Source organism: Ochotona curzoniae, unplaced genomic scaffold, assembly GCF_017591425.1.
Source record: "Ochotona curzoniae isolate NIBS_2020 unplaced genomic scaffold, NIBS_Ocur_1.0 contig_4148, whole genome shotgun sequence".
Taxonomy (NCBI): domain Eukaryota; kingdom Metazoa; phylum Chordata; class Mammalia; order Lagomorpha; family Ochotonidae; genus Ochotona; species Ochotona curzoniae.
Genome location: NW_024466146.1, coordinates 6,277,804 through 6,302,139, shown reverse-complemented (window position 1 = coordinate 6,302,139; position 24,336 = coordinate 6,277,804). Strand labels below are relative to the sequence as shown.

Sequence of the window (24,336 nt, the reverse complement as noted above, 5' to 3'; positions counted from 1 at the left end):
ATTCTCAGTACTTCACTTCAGAGTTACATTGGCATCCCTGGTTTTCATAATCACATCAGCTAATCCCTCTAAATGCCCACCCCCCCATACACCCATATGTATCGATGAATATACATCTGTGTCTTTTTATTTGGTCTCTCAAGAACCTCGGCTAATGCATTTGGCTTACTCTAAGTGACTGCCAATATCCCACGTCCTCCTATTTCCACCATCATTAATGTTCACTCAGTGAGCATACGCAGGACCAGGAATTCACTTATTATGGCATAATTCACAGATTATGGCAATAACAGTAGGATGTGCCACTTTCATGATTGTTGTTTAACTTTCATTTTATCTGCAAATTCTCTTCTTTGTCTTTCTGACAAAGTAAGCCAAAAATCACAAGAACTTAGAAGTGAAACCCTCCCTAGTCCAATTTTAAGATCACAGGCCCAATGGCATCCCAACTGGAAGAGTCCAAAATGGGACCTACAGAAACTTTGAAATACCAAGTGTGTTTTAAGTCATTAAGTTTGTGGCAATTCATTTTACAGACATAACTAGTTAAAACATTCAAGCAAATCATTTTATGGTTGTTGACTTTTGTTTTAAAGGTTTTTTGGGGTTTTTTTTTTTGCGTGTGAGGGAAGTTTTTTCATGTGTATGGTTATCTAAGAAATTGCAAAAAAACAAAAAAGTGGCTTGTTTCTTATTTCTAAAATATCTCTCTTGTTCAAAATAATTTATGCCATGAGTTCATCATGACCTTCTTTTCTTGCTGGTCTCCTCCAGCTGCTTTATCTGTTGATTTTTCTTTTTGTAAACAATCTATTAGGTGACTTGAGATCACACTGAAATAAATCTACAACTCAGCTCAGCTTCTATACCTGATGTTAAAGCCAGGTGTGAATCACGATTTAGTCATCTTGCCTATAAAGTTAGGGACTAGCGCCTGGAATTCTCTAAGAGCCCTGAGAGTCTATGGCTTTACTAGACAAAATTTCCATCATATATACAATTTCCTGCTTCAACCCTCAATCCAACTCCTACATGATGAGATGCCTAATTTAAACATCTGGGGTTTGTCATCGGCTCCATGCCATCTCCCTTTGCGTGTCTTACCTTCCAATAGTGTCTAAGCCATCTGCTCCTCTTGGCACAAAGCCGAATACTTTGCTTCACAAAGTTTGCCCTGTAGTCTTTTGGCTTTTCCTGGCACTGCTACAAGTTGTTCAACCTTATATCCTAACTTAACTACAGTCCACTCATTTTGGAAGTTCTGTCTTAAGCCTGAGGGTTTTGTTTTGGTTTTCCGTGTGTTGCGGGGGGGGGGGGGGGGAGGGTGGATAAACAGATTCAATATAGTTCAAAAATACAGTTCCAAGAGCATATAAATTGGAACCAACAAGATGGTTCAATTGGTTACTCCTCTGCCTTCAAGTACTGGAATCCAATAGGGTCCAAGCTGTTCCACTTCCCAACCAGCTCTCTATGTGTAGCCTAAGAAATCAGAGAGGGGTCTGAGCCTTGGGACCATATACCCACATAGAAGACCTGGAGAAGACTCCTGGCTCCTGGCTTCTGATCAGCTTAAGTTACTGCAGCCATTTGTGAATGAACCAGTAGACATAAGATCTTTTTCTCTGTCTCTCCCTCTCTCTGTAACTTTATCTTTCCAATAAAAAATAAATCTTCTTTTAAAAATGTAATGACTCACCCTTTCTCCTTCCTTTCTTCCCTTCTTTCATTCTTTCTTAATCACTTTGGGAGGTAGCAAATGGTGACTCATGTGCTTGAGTCCAAGTTTCCAGCTTCTGAATTGCGGCCTAGTGTAGCCCCAGCTGTTGCACGCATCTGAGGAATAAGCCTCAGTGTGTGAGTGTGTGTTTTGTATATGTGTTTTTTCTCTCTGTTCTTCCCTTCCTCCTTCCCTCTCAACTGAACTAATCCATATCCATTTCAATATTGGACATTTGTGTATAATTGGCTCTTGACTACTATTTAGAATTTCTAAAATGATCACTATAAGAAATGGCCACACCGTTAAAACATTTTGATAGAGATTACAAACATTCAACTTTCTCTTTTCTTCATACAAGAATAAGTAATGAATCCCCTTAAATCTGTGCATTTGAAATTAAAATAATTATAATGGGTAGGTACCAACTTGAAAGTTAGAGACAATACAGCACATTCACTTTCTTCACTTTGTAGTAATGTGTTTCATTTTCAGTTAAATGGTTTTACAAAAAAGATAAAATTTTCCAAGATCATCAACTAATTATTTGGGGGGTTAATTTTATTTATTAGAAAATACAAATATGCTCAGAACATATTTTTAGATATATATTAAATTTCAGCACATTGTGAAGGTTTTACATTTTTAAATTTTTTAAAAAAAAACTTATTTTTCTAATAAGCCACAAAATTCAACTCAACACAAATATTTATGCTTAGTCTTGCACAGACACTTCAGACAGTTCATATCTCCCAATAGACATTAAGATTTGTTCCTTAAATAATAACCAAAATGCTTCCTTTGATGCGTGCTTGTTTTTGGAATTACCTGTACTGCTTTCTCATGTCATGCCCAAGTGCATTGGTCTCCCAAAACTTGGTAGCCAAGATTCTAACTGTGTTCAGAAACAGAATAAAATTCAGCTGAAAGAAAAGGTAATATCACAAAATAGTTAGCCTGCAGAATGTTTATAAAAACCTACATACATTGAACTTACTTGTATTCAAAGATTGATCATTGCTCATTTCATAAATGTGGATGTAACGCACTGATACTAGAAGGATAGAGATTCTGGTTTTGCCTTCATAAAAACACACAAAAGTTTTACAAGCTCCAACAGCCCCGGAAATCAGAAATATCACAGGGTAATACGAAGAGCCACAAGAATTTCCAAACCAAGGCTCAAAGGAAATCTCATGGAAAACAATCAGTAAAAAAGAATAATTATTGTAGAAATTAATTATTGACTTATTAAAATGAACTAATTTCCAGAATCTTTTTATTTTTATTAAAAGAAATAACAAAGTCATTTAGGAGAAAGTATTGTTTCCCGTTAATGTATGAAAATCGCTGGGAATAGTATATCAAGGTTTAAGGCAAAAGAAAAATGTTGTATAAGAAATGGTCCCCAGCTTAGGCAACTGAATTGAATTTTTTTTTTTGCTAGTCCCATATCTCTCTTTTATTCTTATCATCTTTTTATGATACAGTTCCATAGGCTCCTGGGATTACTTTAATCCCCTCCCCAATTTTCCCCCACCCACCCACTTCCTCTATATCATTACAATAGTACAATTACTTATACGCAGTCACATGTCCATCATTGCGGGCATGGACAATGCCAGGGACCCCAGCATTCTATTGTCAAGATACGGTAAACAGTTTCATTGGGAGTTCATCTTTGATGTGGAAGTAGAGATGCATGCTGCATTGTTTCCAGTACAGTTACGATACATACAGAAACATCATTTTCTTCAGGAAGGTTCTTGATTTTCTTTTTGATTTCTTCAGTGACACATTAGTCATTCAGTAGCATGTTATTTAACTTCATGGTGTTGTTAATTTGGTTTTTTTTTCTTCCTGTTGTGGATTTTGTATTGTGGCTTTTCATTTAAAGGAATGTATAGTAATTGTGTAATGAGACTATAATATCCAGATGTGAGGAAACCTCAGTGAGGGAGGAGGGAATTGGGGAGAGAATAAGAGAAATCTCAGGGACTATGGAACTGTATCATAAAATTATAATAATATAAAGAAACAAATTTTTATATATACAAATATATAAAATATATTATATAATATATAATATATATTACAAATATATATATTTGTAATAAAATTTGTATATTTGTATATATATTTGTAATTTTTAAAATTCTTTATTTATATATAAGTAGTATACATTGTTATATATAAATTATATATTATAATTATATGTTTTATATAATATATAATACAGATATTTTATACATTTGTATTTTATATGTTTATTTATATTTATGTAATATATAATTTATATTTATAAGTTTGTATATATTTATGTATTTATATATCTATATGTAAATATATTTATATGTTTATAAATATTTATATTTTATGTTTTATATAAATATATATGAAAATGTTTATATATTATTTATATAAAATTATTATATATCATTTATATATAAATAATATATTTGTATATATATATGTATTTTTTTCACAACAAAATGAAAAAAGAATCTAAACCATAGCCAAGTTTTAAAAGCAATGTTGGGTATAGCAAACAATGGATCTGACAGAACAGGAAGTAGATTCATCAATTTAAGGTATTTGAGAGTCCTCCCAAACTGAGGAAAAGAACTAAGATTTGTATAATGAAGGATAAAATGATTACACAGAGGGTTGTAACCAACCACCACCAAACACATTACCTCTCTTCAAGTAGAAAAGATAATGGTAAGCAGAGTCAGCAAATGAAATCATACCAGAAAACAAGTCATTAAAAAAAGACCCAAGCCTACAGATGGGGTCATGGCAATATACACCAACAGGAGGCATTTGATGAGATGGTACCAATATTATTTGAACTATATTTTTTATTTGAGGATGAAAGAGGTAGAAAAAGAGGCAGGAGAGTGAGCAAGAGAAGGCTCCCATTGGATAGTTTACCCTCCCAAATACCCCCAACATCCTGCTAGGGCTGAGTTAGGCTGGGCTGCAGGTGCAAATCTGAAGCTCAGTCTAGGTCTCCTACCTAGTGCATCCAGGGCCCAAGTGAGTTATCACCTATTGATCAAAGTTCAAAATGACACGAAGAGTCAGGAATTAAAATTAGGAGTCAAATCCCCTTAATCTGATACAGAACACAGGCATCTTAATTGCCAGATTAAAGATTCAGTCATTTATTGTTATTTTTTAAAGAGTCTAAAAAACAAGTTCAAGAGAGATCATGTAGAGAAATATCGCATGTTTCATGCAACTTTCTTGAGTGAAAAAATTTGCTTGAAGTTCTGTTTCAAGCAAACTACAAGGAAAAGAAAAAGTTTTAAGAGAGAGAGAAGTGGGATAAAATGATCGTTAGAACCATTACAGCCAATAAACATACAGTGAATTTTCTGTAAGATCTTTTTTTTAAGTAGGACAAAAATAGAAGTGAAATTCTTTCTCAGAGATTTAGGGGGCAGATGTATGATCCAGTATTAAAGACACAGTTTAGAATATGCACATCTCATTTCAAGAGTACTGGGTCTAAGTCTTAGCCTCACTATCTATTCCAGCATCCTGCTAATGAGCCACATGGAAGACAGCAGATGATGGCTCAAAGCCTGAATTGAGCTCCATTCGACGGGTCATTGCAAATAGTGAACCAGCTGATACAAGTTTCTCTCTCTCTCTCTCATAGATAGATAGATAGATTTATCTGGCATGAACCATACACCAAACCATGAGGTTGGCTTGCACCCAGGAACTCTGGTTCCTCAGGCCCTCCTACCTCTGAGACTGCTTTTGGAGATTCCTATGCCAGGTTCCTACTCCTCCATCTGTCCACTTACTCAGCCTCACCAGCTCAGTGCATTGTCAGGCATAAGTCTGAATGTCTTCTCAGAAGTTGTGCCTGATGCTCATCCCCTACCAGATCATTTGTATTTAAATTTGTGCCTCAATGATTATGCTTAATCATTGTGAAGAGAAACCAGGGTGTTTCTCCTCTGCCTCCCATTTGCATGGTCTCACAAGGCCTGAGATGTTCTTGCTGCCTAATCAGAATGTAATAAGTGAATGACAGTGTAAATGACCCAATGAGAGATGCACATGCTAAACACTACTGATATTGTGATTAAGTTAGACTATCCCCTTTGGCATAGAATTTTCACTTCTAGGTAAGTCTCATAATAGATACAATCAGAAAAAGAAGTCTGCCTTTAGGTAGAGGAAGCTGACTGTGATTAAATATCTGTAAAACTACCCTCTCTCTTGCAATTCCCATCTATGCCTAGGATATTATTATTATATTAGGTCCTACAATTCTGAAATCACTGGTTCCTTCTGGGTCTATACTGAAATCTGTAGTTACCTTGAAAATTGATTTATTTTAGTATGACTTTTCTGACCATACATTACAATTCTTCACACGTTCAAATTTAGGTTACCTTGTATATCACTTAGAAATTTTGAGCACATTTGATCATCCAAAGATAAATAGATGTCCTACTAACAGAACCTATACTGTTAGAATGAAATAAGCAGCCCAATGTGAGTTTAAATTTTTGAGTATATAATTTTGTGATAGCACACATGAAATACAAGACCAAACTCCTATAATGTAAAAGCAGGACACAGCTTCTCATCTGTATCCCTTAGTGCAAGGTGTTTTGCCTAACCTTTATCAAAGGGAATTCTCTGAATTGAGGGAGTGATAAATATGGCCAACACAACCACCAGACTCAAGAGCCAATAGCTAAAACTCATGACCGATATTGTCACGGTTTGTTTGGTAGGATACCAGATACAAGCAGGGAAACCCCAAGCCTGAGACAGAAGGTAATAACTTGGTTGTAACCCCACCTTCCTACTACTAGACCAACTAAGCCCACCCAGCCATCAAAAATTCCCTAAAAAGCACATCACCATTCAACCAAAAGAAAGTCACAAGCACCACTGACCAACCAGGAGCCTGGACATGAGCTGAAGAAGCATCTCTCAGCCCCAGTTCCAACCTGTAAGACTCTTCACCTCTAATTCCTTGGGAGAACAGGAACTAAGAAATACTTGTCTGCCTCATTGTTTCACGCTTTGCAATGAATACCTACTTTTCTACCATCCCAGTGTCAATCAGCAAGCAGACTCAGGGTTGTAATTCCAACTGATTGTTCAGTAACATATCTACTCACATAAGGCCATATCACGCACAATACAAGATTTTTGGGTTAAAAAAAAAACTTTACCCTAAAGTTAATATATTCTCTGAAATTACAATTGTCAAATAGATGGAAAAAATATTCTGTAAATTCAAGAAATAGCTAGGTATGTTGTGGAATGGACATGCAAAGGACATAGTGGGGGGAAATGCAGGTAATAGCTCTTCTTTGTTGTTCTAACCATATGACTATTACCTGCATGAGCTACCATTTCCTTCCCTAGAAAATGAAAAGCATTCTGAAGTTCTATAATTTACTTGTTTTGTGTTCTCAGTTCCCTAGAATATCAATTATGCATGCAGGTCTAGCTTTTTCAACAAATATTAACTGACTGGCTACTATGTGCCAGGAAATTCACTTAATACTAGGAATAAAAACTGGAAAAAAATAAATTATTCTTATACAATAAACCTTGTAATTTAGTGAGCAAGATGAACAAACTGCCAAAAATGTTATACAGCATGGTGATATTCAGAAGAAAAATCTCACTGTGCTCTGGGAACTGGAATAGGTGATAATTTAGACTGAGGAGAGGGCCTTAAAGAGTTACAAAGAACTTAGAATAGTAATGTTCTACAGGCTGAAAGGATGTGGAGGGTGAGGACAGAAAGAAGTTGCATATTTGGTTCCAAAATACAATGAGATGTAAGTGAATTTCACAGGCCCATAATGCAGTGGCCTCCTATAGTTCTCAACAATGCAGTATTACTATATGAAAAAGCTGAAAGGGAGGGTCTGGAAGACTTCCATCATAAGAAAAAAAAATAAGGACATGGAGAGACTAGTTTCCTGGTTCAGTCAGTTCATGCTGTACATATGGGTTGAAATATCAGAAAGTAGTTCATAAAAACATACAAACATTGCATGTGAACCAAACACTATTCACAGATCCAGATTTCCTAAAAGTCATATGAAAATACAACAAATCCCAAATATCTGCAGCAATCTTAAACAATAAAAAACAATGCCAAGACATAATAATACTAAATGTCAATATATATTACAGGACAGTAACAATCAAAACAGTCAATCAAGTAGGGAAAAGTGAATCTCCACGCAAACGGATAAGACAGAACCCCTACTTTCCAACAGCAAAATAAAAATCCAGTTAATAAATAAGCAAAGGACATGAACTCACATTCCTCAAAGGATGAGACATAAATAGCCAAAAGATACATGAACAGCACCACCAGGTATCAATGAAATGCAGGAGATTAGTATATATATATACATATATATATATATATATGTATATATATATTTATATATATACATATATATATAGAGAGAGAGAGATACATATATATATATATATATATATAGAGAGAGAGAGAGAGAGAGAGAGAGAGAGAGAGAGATTCACTTCATTAAACCTAGAATGCCTATCGTCCAAAATTTTAAAAATTATAAACATTGGGAAGTACTTATATACTGTTCGTAGAAATGTAAACTAGTACATGCATTATACTAGGTAGTGGAGATTGCTCAGAAACACGACAACAAATCCACTATATGATCCAATCACTTCACTCTTCAGAATTTACCCAAAATAAATGAAATCAGCATAGGAAAGAGTTATCTCTCTCCCATGTTTACCACTGCTGAATTCACAATAGCTAATACATGGCCTCAACCCACCAACTGTCCATCAACTGATGACTTGATAAAGGAAATGTGCTATATATACATTACAAATATTACTCAATCATTTTTTTAAATGAACTCAGGTCTTTTGCAACAAAAGAATGAATTTGGAAACAATAATGTTTAGTGAATCAAGCCAGTCCAAGAAAGACACATATCATATACTTCCCCTGATTTGGGGTAATTAATATGCAAAGCACAAAATATGTATATATATATATATATATATAAGCAAACTTGACATTTTGAGATTTGGTTATTACTTAGAGATCTTGTCTATACTCTTGAGAAACAGTGATTTCTCTACTACTTGTTGAATTCTTTAGTTGGTGGAGTTAGTTTTGTGATTATTAACTGAAAGTATTTCACAGCAAAAATGGAAACAAAAAATATAAGAAAGGAAAAAGAAGAGACAATGGGAGTGTGGGCTAGAAGGGAGGACAGGGTGGAAAATGACCATTATGCTCTTAAGTGTGCATATATGAAATATGTTCACTTCAAGTAAACTTAAAGATGCAGTTAAAATTTTAATTAGTATAAAATGCCAATACTATCCAAAGAAATATACAGATACAATGTAATCCCTATCAAAATCTCAACTGCACATTTCACAGTTAAAAAATTCTAAAATTCGTATTTTTGTTATTTAATGCACTTAACATCTGGGTGACATATTTCAAATAGTAAACAAAGTTTTAGAATGAATCATACTATAATTCTTTCCCAGAAAGTCATTTGTTGTTCTCCTGCTATTCCATATTTCTTACTCATCGCCATGAACTAAACATTAAAAGGAGATACAACACAGCAGTTGGAAAAGGAATGATATTTTACCTTTGAACTCCCTATACACAAATTTTCACAGGTATATTTAAGACTAGAAATTAACTCCATGTAGTAGCAGATCAACAAAAGGAAACATGCTTTTGACATAGATCCCAATGTTCATAAAACAGTATAATCTGTAGCCCCAACTCTCCCAACAGTTATTGCTGTTTGTGTTAAACTCTCAAACCTATTGTAGAATAAATTAAACAAACATACACACTTTCTCTGTTTTAAAAGGAGTTTGGTTACTTTCTTGAAAACTACACAAACTTTTAAACTTACCCCAATTGCTGCTAGAATGGGGGCTTGATAAATCCACTTGTCTTCAGCAGTAAGCTCCCAGCACCTGAAACATGAAAAGGAACTTTCATGAATAGACTGGCAAAGCAAATAGGCAATGAGGACTAGGCAGCATTTTAAGTTTTACCAAAATTTGCAGCCCCAAGTTTTGCAAGGAACAAACAAATAAAAACCTGATCTTAAAACATGCAAACAAGTGAAAAAAAAAAAACACACATAAATGGGTTCTGGTTAGTCTCCATGCTTGTAGATCTCTCTTGTGTGAATAGTATATCATAAATATTGGTGAATAACTTTTTTTCAGTGAATTGTTGTTTGTAAGCGAAAAGATGTAAATAGCTAACATGTCTGGTGAATAAATGAAAATCATACAATAGAAAAATAACAACTGCAAAAGACTACGAATGAACTGACAAAAGTATTTGCAATACATTGTCAAGTGAAAAGAGCAGGTTATAAAACAATTTGCACAGTAAGCCCATTTTTATGAAAATATGCCTGTTTTGTAAAGTAAAAAGACATTTGTCAAAATATTAACATTGGTTATTTCAATACAATAGGATGACAGTTGATTCTGCTCAACTACCCATCACTATTTTTCCTATTTGCAGTTGTATAATGAACAGGGAGTAGGAGGAGGGAAATTATTACCTACAGTAGCCAAAACACACCCTGGAAGTCTCCTGGGAAAGTCAGAGGGGGCTGCTTCTGCCTTATGAATCAAAGTGCCCTTCAAAGACGTCAAACATCTTTTTAGACAAAATACACTATAGTAACTTGAGGTGTTAAAATTTTAAAAAACTACCTTGAGTTAATTGTCACCAAAAAGAATGGATGAGAAAATACTAATCCTTATTTTTTGACTAAATGTAAATTCATTATCTAAATACAGCTTATTGCAAAGATAAAGACAGCACATGAAGTCCTGGCTCCCACTTCACGCTGTGAATAGCATTCACTCTGTTCTCATTCTCATTCAGTCACCATGCAAAAGGTTTGTACATATACTGATGCTAGCGTTCATTGGTTACCACAGTACAATAAGAAACTTGACATTTGAATAAAAAAGGTAAAATAAGGACATTTGCCATCAGATGACAAAATCTCTCTTCTGGAAGACAATACATTAATACTTGAGGTATGCTTTGAAAAAAAATCATATACCAAATGAAAGGGGAACCATTTTTAGGGTTTTTGAATGCTAACACCAGAATAATGTAGCTAGAAAACAAAGCTAGTCTTAACAAAATATCTAACAAATAAAACTATGTTAACAGTCCTAATGAACAATGTTAACACTGATAACACACACTGAGTTTTAGTAGGGCTGATAATAATTTCTTCAGCAGTCACGATTTTTCCATTGTATTTTTGGATAGTGTTATTTTTGAATGTTTTCCCAAAAGTTAATTTTAATAAATATAGAAAATGCTTTAAAAAAATCAAGCTGGGTTATGATATGACATAACATATTACATACAGCCAAGACAAACTCAAATTTATAATACAGGCAGTTTGAATTTAAAATTAATTCTACCCTTATATTTCATTAAGAGGGTAAACTTCATCAATTAACACAGTTGCTTACTTGAATTACAAAGAACTATGCTTCAATATGAAATAAAGAAACTGACTACACATCTCTCACCATAACACATCACAACATAAAACACAGATAGGAGTCACAGACAGCAACAATGTCTCATATAAAAATATTTTAGTATCTTTAAAATCCAAATTTTTCATTACATTCATGAAAGAAGACTAAGAAGATTTTCAGATCAGAATTGGTGCTTTTTACTTTTACTTTTTAACATATTTTTTACTTTTTAACATATTTTACTTTTTAAACTTTTAATTTATACTTCTTTTAATTGGCAAGTATTTTGTTTTGTTAATATGGAGTAGATTTCATTTCTAAAAAGATAAATATATTTCTCTTATTTTCTTTCTTTTAAAAAGATATTTATTTAATTACTTCATGACACAATTTTATAGGTTTTGGGAACTCCCTTCCCTCCTCCCCAAATCTCCAATCTCCACTGATTTCCCCCATATCACTACAATAGTCTAGTCCTTCACAATCAGTCATAAGTCCATCATTCTGCTATTTTAGTGTAGCCTGGCATTGTAGGTGTGGACAGTGGCAGAAAGTCCAGTATCCTACTGTCAAGATTCATTTAACAGTTTCTTTGGAAGTCCAACTTTGGAAGTAGAGATGCACACTGCATTGTATCTTCAAATCTGTATGTGATAGTCTCTACTACACAGTTATTATACATCCCCTTAAATGGTAGTGTAAAATTCTTAACCATTTTTGACAAGATATGAGTGCTCGCTTCAGCAGCACATATACTAAAATTGGAATGACAAGATATGAAAAAAAACTTGTCAAAATATACTTGCAGCAGTACTGATATGCACAGACATTTCTTTGTGCTTTTTGCTTTTCCTTTTTTAATTTTTTTTCTCCCACATGGAAGGGAGAACATGTGGTATTTCTCTTTCTGTGTTTGGTTTATCTCACTCAACATGACATCCTCCAGTTACATCCATTTTTAAGGAAATAGTAGAATTTATTGCTTTTTATACTTTAATAGTATTCTACTATGTACACCCAACACATTTTCAACCATTCATCTAGTAATGGACACCTTGATCAACTCCGTATTTTAGTTATTGTGACTGTGCTGCAATAAACATGATGATGTAGGTACCTGTTTAACACCATAAGTTCATGTCATTTGGGTACACACCCTGTGGGATTGCTGGTTCATATAGCAAGCCTATTTCAGTTTCTTTTTTTTTAAGAAATCTACATACTGTTTTCCACAGTAGTTGCACAAAATTACATTCCTACCAATAGCATATAAGTGTTCCCTCTCTCCACATCCGCACCAGAACTTGCTACTGACTTTTGAATAACAGCTATTTTAATAAGGGTTCAGGTGACTTCTCACTATGGTTTTGATTTACATTTATCTGGTGGCTAGTGATGCTGAGCATTTTTTTCACACACTTTGAGACATCTGTATTTCTTCTTTTGAGAATTGTCTATCAAGATCTTTTGCCCATTTCTTCACTGGATTGACTTTTTTTAGTTGTTGTTTTTTTTTTTTTTTTAAGTTACTGGCATATGCTGGATACTAATCTTTTGTTACATATGCAACTCGTATATATATTTTCCCCATTTGGGGGGAACATCTCCTCATTCTACTGACCATTTCCTTTGCTGTGTAAAAGCTTCTCACTTTGACATGAACCATTTGTTTAGTTCTCTTGTAGGCTGTACTTTGAGGGGCTTGTTCAGCAAGAGATCACCTACAGCAATGTCTTGGAATGCTTCTACATTTTCTTCTAACAACATCACAGTCTTAGATCTTAAGGTTTTTGACTGAAAAAGATTTGATTGTTATTGAAGGTGAGAAGTGTGGATCTAAATTTATTTTTCGTGCATATACATGTTGCTTTTCCAGCACCATTTGCTGAAAAAGTTCTTATTCCAATGTATGTCTGAGCACTTTTATTGAAACTTAGTTGATCAAATGGATTCATTTGATCTATTGAATTAATTTATTTATATTAATCTATTCAATTGATTTATGTCTTTCTTCCTACACATGTCTGCTGTTTTAATCACAACAGCTTTGTGTAATTGGAAGTCCAGTATTGTGATGGTTCCAGCTTGATTTCCTTGGGATTACTTTTTGATCACTTGGGTCTTTCGTGATCACACATGATTTTTGGACTGTTTTTTCTAATTCTGTAAAGAATATCATGGCATTGGGGGCCCGGCGCGGTGGCGCAAGTGGTTAAAGGTCCTCGCCTTGCACGCCCGGGATCCCATATGGGCGCCGGTTCTAATCCCGGCAGCCCCGCTTCCCTTCCAGCTCCCTGCCTGTGGCCTGGGAAAGCAGTGGAGGACAGCCCAAAGCTTTGGGAACCTGCACCCGCGTGGGAGACCCGGAAGAGGCTCCTGGCTTCGGATCGGCATAGTATCGGCCCGTTGCGCTCACTTGGGGAGTGAATCATCGGACGGAAGATCTTCCTCTCTGTCTCTCCTCTCTGTATATCCGCCTTTCCAATGAAAAATAATAAAAATAAATCTTTAAAAAAAAAAAAAAGAATATCATGGCATTTTAATTATACTGAATTTGTAAATTGCTCTCGGAAATTTCAACATTTTCAACATTTCAACATTCAACAATTGTGTATTTCTTACATGTCTTCTGCTTATCTCCCACTGTAACTAAAAGTTAAATTCCATATGAGTGGAAATTATTATTGCCTCTGTGCTATGATATGTTACCATTACCAAGAACCTAAAATAGTATGCAGGTCATCAATAAACACTGGATTGAAATCACAGAAATTGGATACAGGTAAATCTGACCCAGCCTCACTCAGCCTGGGTTCATTCAATGAAGGTCTCACACTAGAATTAATAGCACAGAGTGGATTAAAAAATTACTTCCACTCAAAACATCAATGTACATCTTTCAAATCAAAATACATAATGAAAGCCTCAAACTGTATTCTCCTTAAGCCTGACTGTGGCAACAATAAATGGCATAAGGAAATTTAAAGAGGACAATAATAATTATTAAATACTAAACGGCAAACTTATCAAGAAACTATTTATATTAATAAGAAAATAATATAAAAATGCTATTCTATTCATAAAGGTAAAATGTTTAATGAAAAAATCTACTTTTTAACAATGGAAATTATTTTGAGTATTTTATGCTTTCAATTTTTGTTTTATAGTATGATCAAAGGCTTCATGTTCCACCAGATAAAGAAATCAACAAATAAAAAGTACAAAGATCGTCACTGAGCAGGAAAACAGCCATGTATTATGAACAACAATCAAATGAAAGATGTTCAACATCAATCAGGTAAAGTAATTTTAAAATACAAAATCATTAACACTATATAACTACATCTTTTTAAAGTTCAATTTTTATGTATAGGTAGTTAGTCCCATTTTCAAAGTCATAGTACATAAAAATATAGATGTTACTCCTGTCTATCTCTGCCCTACCTTACATATAAAATACCTTTTGTTAACTTATCATATGGAGAAATCTACCCAGATTCCTATGCCACAGCCTAATCTTGTTCAGCAAAAACTGAAATCTGTCAATGAACTTGCAATCTGAGCAAAATGGAAATCTGAAACATAGAAATTTACACTCACGTTATTGGCTATCGCTAGCATTACATACAGGCTTCTATTGTTCACATTATTCAGTCATACAGGAAAGATAAGATAGCACTACTGAGTTGTGCAGAGTGTGGGCCAAATGCCCTGATAAAGCTTTCAGCCATGACATGGGACTTCAGAATATATTTATGTTATAATCGTGTCAAAAATGTAAACAAAATAACTAAAAGGGCTTTCACTGTAAGGAAGGTGTCATATGTACTTGTGAATATAAATTTTACACTGATATCTGAGTTACAAGGCTTCCATAAGCTTTCTTCTCAGTTTCTGACACTTGGTAATATCTTCATAATCTTCTTTCTTCGCATCAGTGACATATCATCTTGCTGTCACTTATACCCCAGAATTCAATTATACACTTCCAGCTCTGCAAAATGCATTTGGAAATAGGTCAAAAATCATTCAGCTCAAAAAAAAAAATGAAAAACTTAATTTCAATTGTGGTCAGTGTCTATGTTTCAAATTTTCTCTTTGATATGGAAAGGCAACTTTAGATTTCAGACTTCTCAAAGAAAAGGCTATGAACCCTTATTTTTAATGAAGTCCCCTATGTCCCAGTTCACACTATTTTTGTTTTGTAGCCCAGCAATCACCCTTTGCTCACATTTTTAAAATGTAATTTGGCGTTCTAATAAATGCAGTTCTGAATGGTAGAGCATGAGGCACAAAGGCCTGATGAGAAAGCAGGGCTTTCTGTAGCGTGGTTGCTGTGTCCTGCCTGAGGGAACCAGTGAGTGCCATCAATACCACATTCTACACCTCACAAACAGGAGCAGAGGGGCAGAGAGAACCTGCAGGCGTCCTAGGTGTGTCACAGAGCGTATTCTCTTGGTCCTCTCCCCTGCAGACCGACCTTTCCTGCTGAATGTTGAAGTAAAACATAGCAAAGGAGTTAGAGATATTCCATCTCACTGGCATTTCTGAGTGAGGAACGGAGACGGCAATTAGGGTATCTCATAAGGTGTTTTTGGTTTTGTAAGTAACAAAAAAAAAAGGAAACAAAACACTCATATTTCATTTTTCCAACAGGAACTATTCGATTGCCTTATTTAAATAGCATTCTTAATAGAATGGTTGAACTGGAGGAGACTTCCTTTGAACTTTCAAGAGTTCGGGATGTCTTTTCAAACTGGGCCTGATCTCCTCACCTCTAGATCAGAGTGTGATGAGCAAGATGCAGAGTAAATCAGGAATCTAGCTTTGGCAAACTAGTAAAAAGTGTAAAAGTAATGCAAAAATCATAAATATGGATCCTGTCTGTTCTTTAGAGATACTCAGAGTCTGTTCTTGTCACATGAACTTCATGATATGTAAGTCAGATTACATCCAAGGAAACACTCAAAACTTTCTGTCCATAGAAGCTGAACTTTATGAGAAAATAAAGACACAATTTTTAAATGTCAGATGTGTAGTAATACTACTTAGTTTATTTGCAAAAAATGCACATAAAATGATTCCATCTGGGCCTGGTACTGTGCCATAGTAAGCTAAGTGGCTACCTGCAGTGGCCTGCATCCTCGTAGGGGAATGAGTTCAAGTTCCAGATTTCTACTTTTGATCCAATGTCTTGGCCCAGGAAAAAACAGATGATAGTCCTGGTGCTTCAGCTCCTGCCACTCACAAGGAAGACCCAGATGGAGGCCCCGGCTCCTCACTCCTAGCACCATCACAGTCATTTGCAGATGAAGCAGCAAATACAATATCACTCTCTCCCTTACTCTCTCTTTCTTCCTTTCCCTCTAAGTTTGCCTTTCAAATAAACAAACAAATCATTTTATTGTGGTTTTTTTTTTAAAGAAATTACTCTCTCACCCTTTTATTCCACACTAAAATTCAGGATTTTACTCTGAGTAAGGTTATGAAGCAAATGAAATCATTTTCAGTGCAGTTCACTGTTTTAGAACAATATTTAATATCTATTATATTTTCAATGCATGTGTTTAACATACTCTGCTTCACAAAAATAAACTTATATTTCTTACTTTCAGTGGAAAGAGATGATTATTGCCTTAAGACAGTCATGATCTTTAAAAAAGAAAACAAGTAATGAAAACTAAATCTCTAAGTCGGTATAAAGTACATTTCAAATATAGTTGCTTTCTGTACTAAGGCCCAGAGTATCTGTTAAGCACATGGATGAGTCAAAATTCTGCTCCAGGCCAGCTATATGCCATGAGACCGTGTCCTGGTATCACTTAATCTAACTGTATTTGACTCTAAAATAGACCAAACAGTGCCTTAGGTCCCACCATTTCCAGAATTTCAGAGCCAATTTCACATCTCAAATACGCTTTTTGGAGTCCTGATTAGTTAGCACTCCTTTACTTTCCAGTAATCAAAAGGATGTGCTTGAAGTTTTCCCTGAGATTTCAACACCTGTATGCAAATATGGACACAGCAATATGACGTCCATAGCATTGCCCCTCCCTGTAAAGAAATCCAAATGACCTAACTGGACAAAAGCATTAAGAATGCAAATCTGTTCTGTATTGGAACTCAGGGGATCTGATGAAAAGAGAGCTGTGAGGCAGGTAGCAGGAGAACTGGGAAGCAAGTAGCAGGAGAGTTGCAGCTAAAGGCAGTGACCCTGGAAAGCTTGGACCCTGGAAAGCTTTTGTGAGGAAGAGCACGTATGGAGTAAGGAGCTGAGATGGTACGATGTTTTTTTCCAGTGCATTTTCCTGTCTAAATACCATGACATACATGTACGTGTAATTTTATTGTCTGAACAATAAAAAATGAACAGTAGACAACATTGTATATATGCAGTACAAATACACATGCATGAGCTCATATCTCAACAAAAAATGTGATTCGTTAAAAAATCCATGGTACACAATAAACCATTTCTGATGAAAGAACAGAAAGAACTAGCTACAGCTAGGTGGGGGAAGAACAACAATCTAGACAAAGTAAGAAGCTATCTTGATAGCATGTGCATTGTCCACTGTACATTTCTGATTATTAGATTAAAAATGTATATATTATTCACTTCTTATAAGCTGCCTGATTTTCTCTTGATATGCATGTGTTACTGTCATTTTCCCATTAAATTGTTGTAAAAGGGATTTATTTTCCATTCTTCTCCACAGACAATAAAAATGCCATTTATCTCAATATAACATTTCAGCTTCCCACAACTATTTATTGAGTCCCTTCACTGACCTTCCTGAAAGTACATCCTTAGACACAACTGCTCTGGCACTGGGTTCATAGGGTTCCTGGGAGGTCACATTCACTTACTATACAGATAACTTCAAAAGTACCTGGAATATGCTCATGAGCAATTTTTATTATTACTTTCTTCCAATATTCTCATGTCTTAGTAAAGGATTTAAGAAACATGCACATTTGCTGTCATTATCACTAAACAAAGACCACGTATCGAACACAGTCTCATCGGGATCTAGAAGGGCTTAGCCTCATTTTCTAATTGTAAGCTCTAATTGAACAAAACCAGGGCTCCATCAACCTTGACTTAAGTCTCCATCAAGACTTGACTTAAAATGTCGAAAGACAGAATTCATGGAAGCATGAGTTCTCCCTTTTTATGAAATAACACAGAAAATGAGGAGGGGGTTAAATCAAATATTATCTACAATGTAAACTCATGAAACAATTGAAGAAATTATACATTTATGTGAATATTTAGCACTTATTACTGGTATAGTCCAATCTCTGTTCTATGTGTTTTATGTTTTATCTCATTTAACCTAACAGCCCTGTGAAGAGTAGTACCGGCACTATCAGTATCTGATAGACGAGAAGATGGGGAGTCAGAGCGATTCTATCACAGAACTGAGAAGTGGCAGTCTGTTGGCCACCTGTGCCTGAGGTCCTCCTCCTCACGCTCCCACTTAGCGCCTCTTCTGCTGGGCACTCTGCTACACATATCACTGTCATGTATACATTATTATGTCTATTATATAAGTAAGAAACTGACATTAAAAAAGAGATCACGTCTTTCCTGTGATCCCAAAACTAGCATCATCTAGGTTGAGATTTTGCACTCAAAGTTTTAAAATCTAAAAAGTTCTTTGGCATCACCAATATCATTGCCTTGTCTTTTTAAATGCTACAAGAGGCTAATAAACTGCCATTAGAAGTGAATTCCACCTGTACTACATACGTTTTTTGGTATTTTAAAATATTCAGCTCTACTTTTAGAAGACAAAAGAATAAACGGAATGGATAAAACCCATATTTTACATTAAATATGGGTAAGTGATAAATAATTACAACACATGTACATTAACCATAGATACTAAAGATGTATGAGGTAACTGAACATGAAACAATCATGATGTATTAAATATGCAAGAGACACAAAATACCCCTGGTATTACAGAGGAAGTGCTCAACCTTTATAAAACTCATCCCGGGTGGGTCTCAAGACGGGCGTCTCATGCCTGGATCCCGGACAGCCACCATGTGAGCATATGGTGAGCTGTTCCCGGGCAGCCAGTGCGCCATTTTGTGTCAGGCTCCGCCTGCTGGCCGCACGGCCAAGGAGCTCTGTGGATTTGGTTCTTTGAGTCACTGCTTAATTAGCTCCAGGTTGAACCCAGTGTGCTTCTTGGACCTGTACAGGCAGTAACTCTTCCTTTGTAAAACTTGTAATCACTGAACAATGCCGACCATCAAACACCAGTCCATGCAGAAGCTACGGCTTGGGGCTTGTCCTGCAAAAGTAGCTCCAACAGCTGGCTAATGTGTCAACTGGTAATGGAACAGAGTAGATCAGGCAGGACTGAGCAAACCTTAGCCCACAAGTAAAACTAGAAACCAGGAGGGAGCAGAGGTCATGCCGAGCTAGGCTCTTGTACCTACTGGTCTGCAGGAGCCAGGGACGCTAAGCCGCAGTGTCTAAGGCAGAGTTCGGGACAGGGGAGGGGCTGTGCCAAGTTGAGTCAGAGCATCCACTGGCAGGCAAGTGATCTATGGCTGGGAACAGACCCAGTTGGGGAGCAAAGGGGACAACCCTAGCTGGGCTGAGGTTCCCACCAAGGGGTGCGTGGCCTGGAAGGGGGGCTGCGTTCTGATCTGGAAACGGTTGTAGTCTCCCTTGGCACAAGTGTGGACTGGAATTGGATGCACCGAACCGGGCTGGACCCCAACACCCCCTGGTGTCCTGGAGGACCAGGGCAGATGTGCAATGGACTAGACAAGGTCTCAAACCCCTACTGAGCCATGTGTGAGCCATACGTGGGTATGGACAAACCATGGCTGGGCTGGAACATCCAACAGCAAGAACCAGATTGGGTGGAAGGCCAGTCAGGAAAAGCCACAGTTCCTGCTATGACAGGAGGTGGACTGAGTAGGGTTGGCTCATGGACCCACTGGTAAGTGTGAAACCTGGCATTGGGAGAGGTTCTGATGGAGGAGCCTGGGCAACTCCTCTTGCAGGACACAGACCCTGCAGGTAAGCGCAAGAAACATGATAGGAAACAGCCCAGAAAAGGCCATGGAAAGCTACACACTGGCATACACTTGGCAGACGTGGGGGCAAGACCAGGCTGAATCTGTCCACGTCATCCACTGGCAAATCCAGGCACCAGTGTGGGTCGACCCAGGGTCGGTCGCAACAAAGACTAGTGCAAAATATGGAATGCCGAGGTGAGGTTGCCTGTACTGGAAGGGACCGCAGCACCCAACCAACCTGAGAACAGGAAAGGAAGTGGACAAAGCCAGCAGGGGAATAAGGGAGGGTTCCTTTGCTGGACAGCTACTTCCGTAGGAGAGCATAGGCTGGGATGGGGGCAGACCAGACTAGGCAGAGCTACAACACCTGTGCCTCATGTGGACTAGATCAGGAAAAAGCCGGGCTGAGCGGATTATTCCTACTGGTGCAAACAAAATTAAAGTGGGTGAGGGTTGTTTGGGCTTAGCCACAGCATCAGCTGGAATCTGGGTGTGGGAGAGGCCTGGGAGGGAAATAGTGGGCTCATCCCTCTTGGGTTACTACTTCCACAGGAGGACATAAAACTAAGACAGTGGCTTGGGTGGAATGGGGTGTGGGACAGACTGGATTACTGCTACACTTACTGGTAAACCAGGGTAGGGGGCGGGCCTGGTGGGGGTTATTGTGGGTTGCTCCAACTAGGCTGCAGCTCCAACTGGTTTATGTGAGAGCCAAGTATGTGCTGGGCAGAAGCAGGCTGGACTGCAACACCCATTGGTTTGAGTGGAAGTCGGGAGTGAAAACAGAACCAACCCAGCAATTGCAACCACCAGCTGATTGGGGCGATGGATGGTGCCGGGCCCTGTACTTGTTAGCACATACAAGAAATTTCTTTGGAGATCTTCCTAATCTAAATGCTGGACTCAGAACCCTAACGAAGAAAAGAGAGAAGACAGAACAGGTCAACCAACCATCTCAGCTATGATGGACTATGTCAATCAGTGGATTTTTCAAAGACCGCATAGTGCTTGGAGTGGCAAGATTGACAGCGATTCATAACTGTTGCAATATCAAAACCACTTGAGCAAGAACCTCAGAGCATGCCCTACATCCGGGACCTGGGGAGGGTGGGAAATTGGGTGGGCCTTCCCCCTTAATACCCCCCTTTAAACATGAAGGGAACAATATGGAAAACATACTAGTATTATCCACTTTCCTGTAGCTCTTGAACCTTCTTACCCTAATTAACTATGTAAAGAACGTCAAAATAAAAATTCATAATAAAAATTAAAAAAAAACTCATCCCATGTTCTATGCTCAAGGAATGCAAATAAAACTCTGAACTGTTCAGCAGGATAGCTAGGAAGCTACAGCCATGGCTTGCATACCAGCCCCTACATCTCCCTGAAACAGCAAGCGTGTGTCATTGGCCTAGGGTGCTTTAGCTCTGGGGGTTCTACCTGGCGAACCTCACCTCTTATTTGCATAACTGCTATATTAGGGAGAAAGATGATTTGGCAGAGAGAAAGAACAAGTATAAATGCTGCTCATCTCAGCAGTCAGCGTGTTCATCTCACCTGCTTGCCCCATCCTACGTGTTCTTCTTTCCTTACGTCTTTACCTTTGTTTCTCTCCACATGCTGTAAATCCATCTCACACACCATGGAGCTCCAACATCCACATGTGGCACATGAGCCGCTGTGGTCTGTGAGCTCGTGGAGGCTCCCACAGTGTCCAGGTTACTTTCCACATCACTCCCTGAAGGACAGTGGCATCCAGAACAGCAGTGTGGCTTTCAAACAGGAAGTCGGAGGACATCTCAGGTTCTCTCTTCACTCCTACACTTTTTTCCACTCACCTTGCATCAGCCAGGGTGGCTCGCTCCACAGCCCATGCTGCCACAAATACTGCTGGAAACCCTGTAATCAGAAAGGGATTCAGACAACACATTTATGTTAAGATGATTTTTTTTTGTCTCTTATTCGCTATCTCTGGGTATGATATTAGCAGATGAGGGAGAAAAACAGACATGGAAATGTTGGTAAAAGTGCATGAAATAATTTTCATTTTTTCAATTTAAGACCGAGAAAATTCATGCTATTTGTCCCTGGAAGTCCGTAGATAAAGAAAGAAAAGAAAGACTAACCCAATTTTCATTGAGAGACTTGGGTCAAGCAGAAGATTCAAGTTCCTCAGAACAGAAATAGGCAGTGACAGGTACAAGTGACTCTTGCCATACCAGACAGAAGCTGATACAAGTTGTTGCTTCAAAGGATAAGATTTTTTTTTTCAGTCTAAAAAAATGGAAGGCTTAGGGAGTCTGCCCAGCAACTTAGAAAATCAGGAACTCTTAACAATTGAACCTCCTCACTGATGCTTTATACATCTCGAAAATGACGTATTTCCCTGCATTAGTAGCTTAATATAAATAGATCACTATGTTAGTTTGATGATTTTAGTATCATAAGTGATAAGCACATTTGGGCTTGTAACAACATTTTCATTGCACAGGCTTTCCACTAGTTCTTTACTCCACGGTAAATTTCATATTATACCTAATTTAATTTTGACAATAAAAAGGAAAAATAAGCCATAATTTTATAAAACAATGCAATAGAAGATTGCAAGATTTAATAGATGACTTTTCATTTAATTGTTTTCGTGACGCAAGTTGAAATAATAGAGATATGTGGAATACAATAAAAATACTTCAGAACTGGGAAGTACCATGCAAAGAAAGAATGAATTTAATAATCTACTTTAGGAAAGCTTGATCAAGCATAATCAAAAATTCTTCACATTTTAAAAACACATTTATGACTTTTCAGATATTGTTTTTTGGCAAAAAAAAGTGAACAGAGAAATAGGTTCAGATGAAGAAAATGCTCACAAAACAATGAAAATATGATGAGATCCTTAACAGAGAGTCATTTTGGCCTCCTCGGTTAAAAGGCCATCCAGCTCATCTAATTCAGCCTCAAATGATCTGGCTAACTGTTCAATTTCATGAATCTGTATTCTATATTTATTTCTTGTTTTTTTAACTTTTTTAATATGACGTTTCCACATTCTAGTAAATTTTGTCACAAACTGACCTAAATCTATTTAATCTTTTAATTTTTTATTGAAAGGCAGATTTACAGACACAAGCAAAGACAATAAAAAAGATCTTCTGTCCCATTTGGTGGTTCACTCCCAAAATGACCATAGCACCTGGAACTGAACCAATCCAAAGCCAGGAGCCAGAAGCTTCTTCAGTTTCCCACAAGGTACAGGGGCCCAAGGATTTGGATCTTCCTCCTCTGCTTTCCTCAGTCATTAGCAGAGAGCTGAAACAGGAGTGAAGCACTTGGGACATGAACAGGAGCAGCCAGGACATGAACTGATACCCACATGGGATGCAGATGCTTGCAAGATTAGAGTCAATTGAGCCATCACTCTGGTCCCAATTCTTGTTATTTCTTAAGAAAATCTTGTTTGTTCTCTCATCTACCCAATCATTAATCCATCCATCCACCCATTTATCCATGAAGCATGTATTAAGAGTTCACCTCTATATCCAGGATTATTGTTGTCTCGGAAGATGAAACACTCAGAAAATAGACCATACTCTTGTTTACCTGAAACTCAGACTGAAGTGAACAAGGTAAAGGCGACGATCCCTGTAGTTCTACCTACTTCCATGAAGAAAATGATCGATACTATGTAATGAGGAGAGCATGGCTGCTTCCACTTTTCACAGGATGACCAAAAAAGGCCTGACATAGCCCCCTTGGCTATTCTGTCTTGGTGAAAAGTTTTCCTCTGTTTCTTTATAATCACCTAATCAAATCAAACAGTTCCTGGATGAAATTCTATACATTCTTGTCTACTGGCACTTGAGTTGCAGTTTAGTTTTACATTTTGCCAAATGTCTTGTATCAGACTGTGTGTATGAATGAAATTATTTTTCTCATCCCAAAGAATGCTATTCACAAAAACAGAGATCATCACGAAGGAAAACGGAAATCACCATTTTTGTGATTTTTTTAAA

At 37.0% G+C, this 24,336-nt stretch overlaps 1 protein-coding gene across 1 annotated transcript in view; it reads right to left on the bottom strand.

Moving 5' to 3' along the window:
- Nucleotides 1-24,336, bottom strand: part of PTH2R (parathyroid hormone 2 receptor) — a 61,310-nt gene that overhangs the window by 5,236 nt on the left and 31,738 nt on the right. Inside the window, exons 7-9 of the mRNA XM_040984394.1 lie at nucleotides 22,162-22,222; nucleotides 9,658-9,721; nucleotides 2,549-2,643 (exon numbers count right to left, since the gene is read on the bottom strand). Of these exons, the coding sequence (XP_040840328.1) occupies nucleotides 2,549-2,643; nucleotides 9,658-9,721; nucleotides 22,162-22,222 (220 nt within the window). The remainder of the gene's footprint in view (nucleotides 1-2,548; nucleotides 2,644-9,657; nucleotides 9,722-22,161; nucleotides 22,223-24,336) is intronic.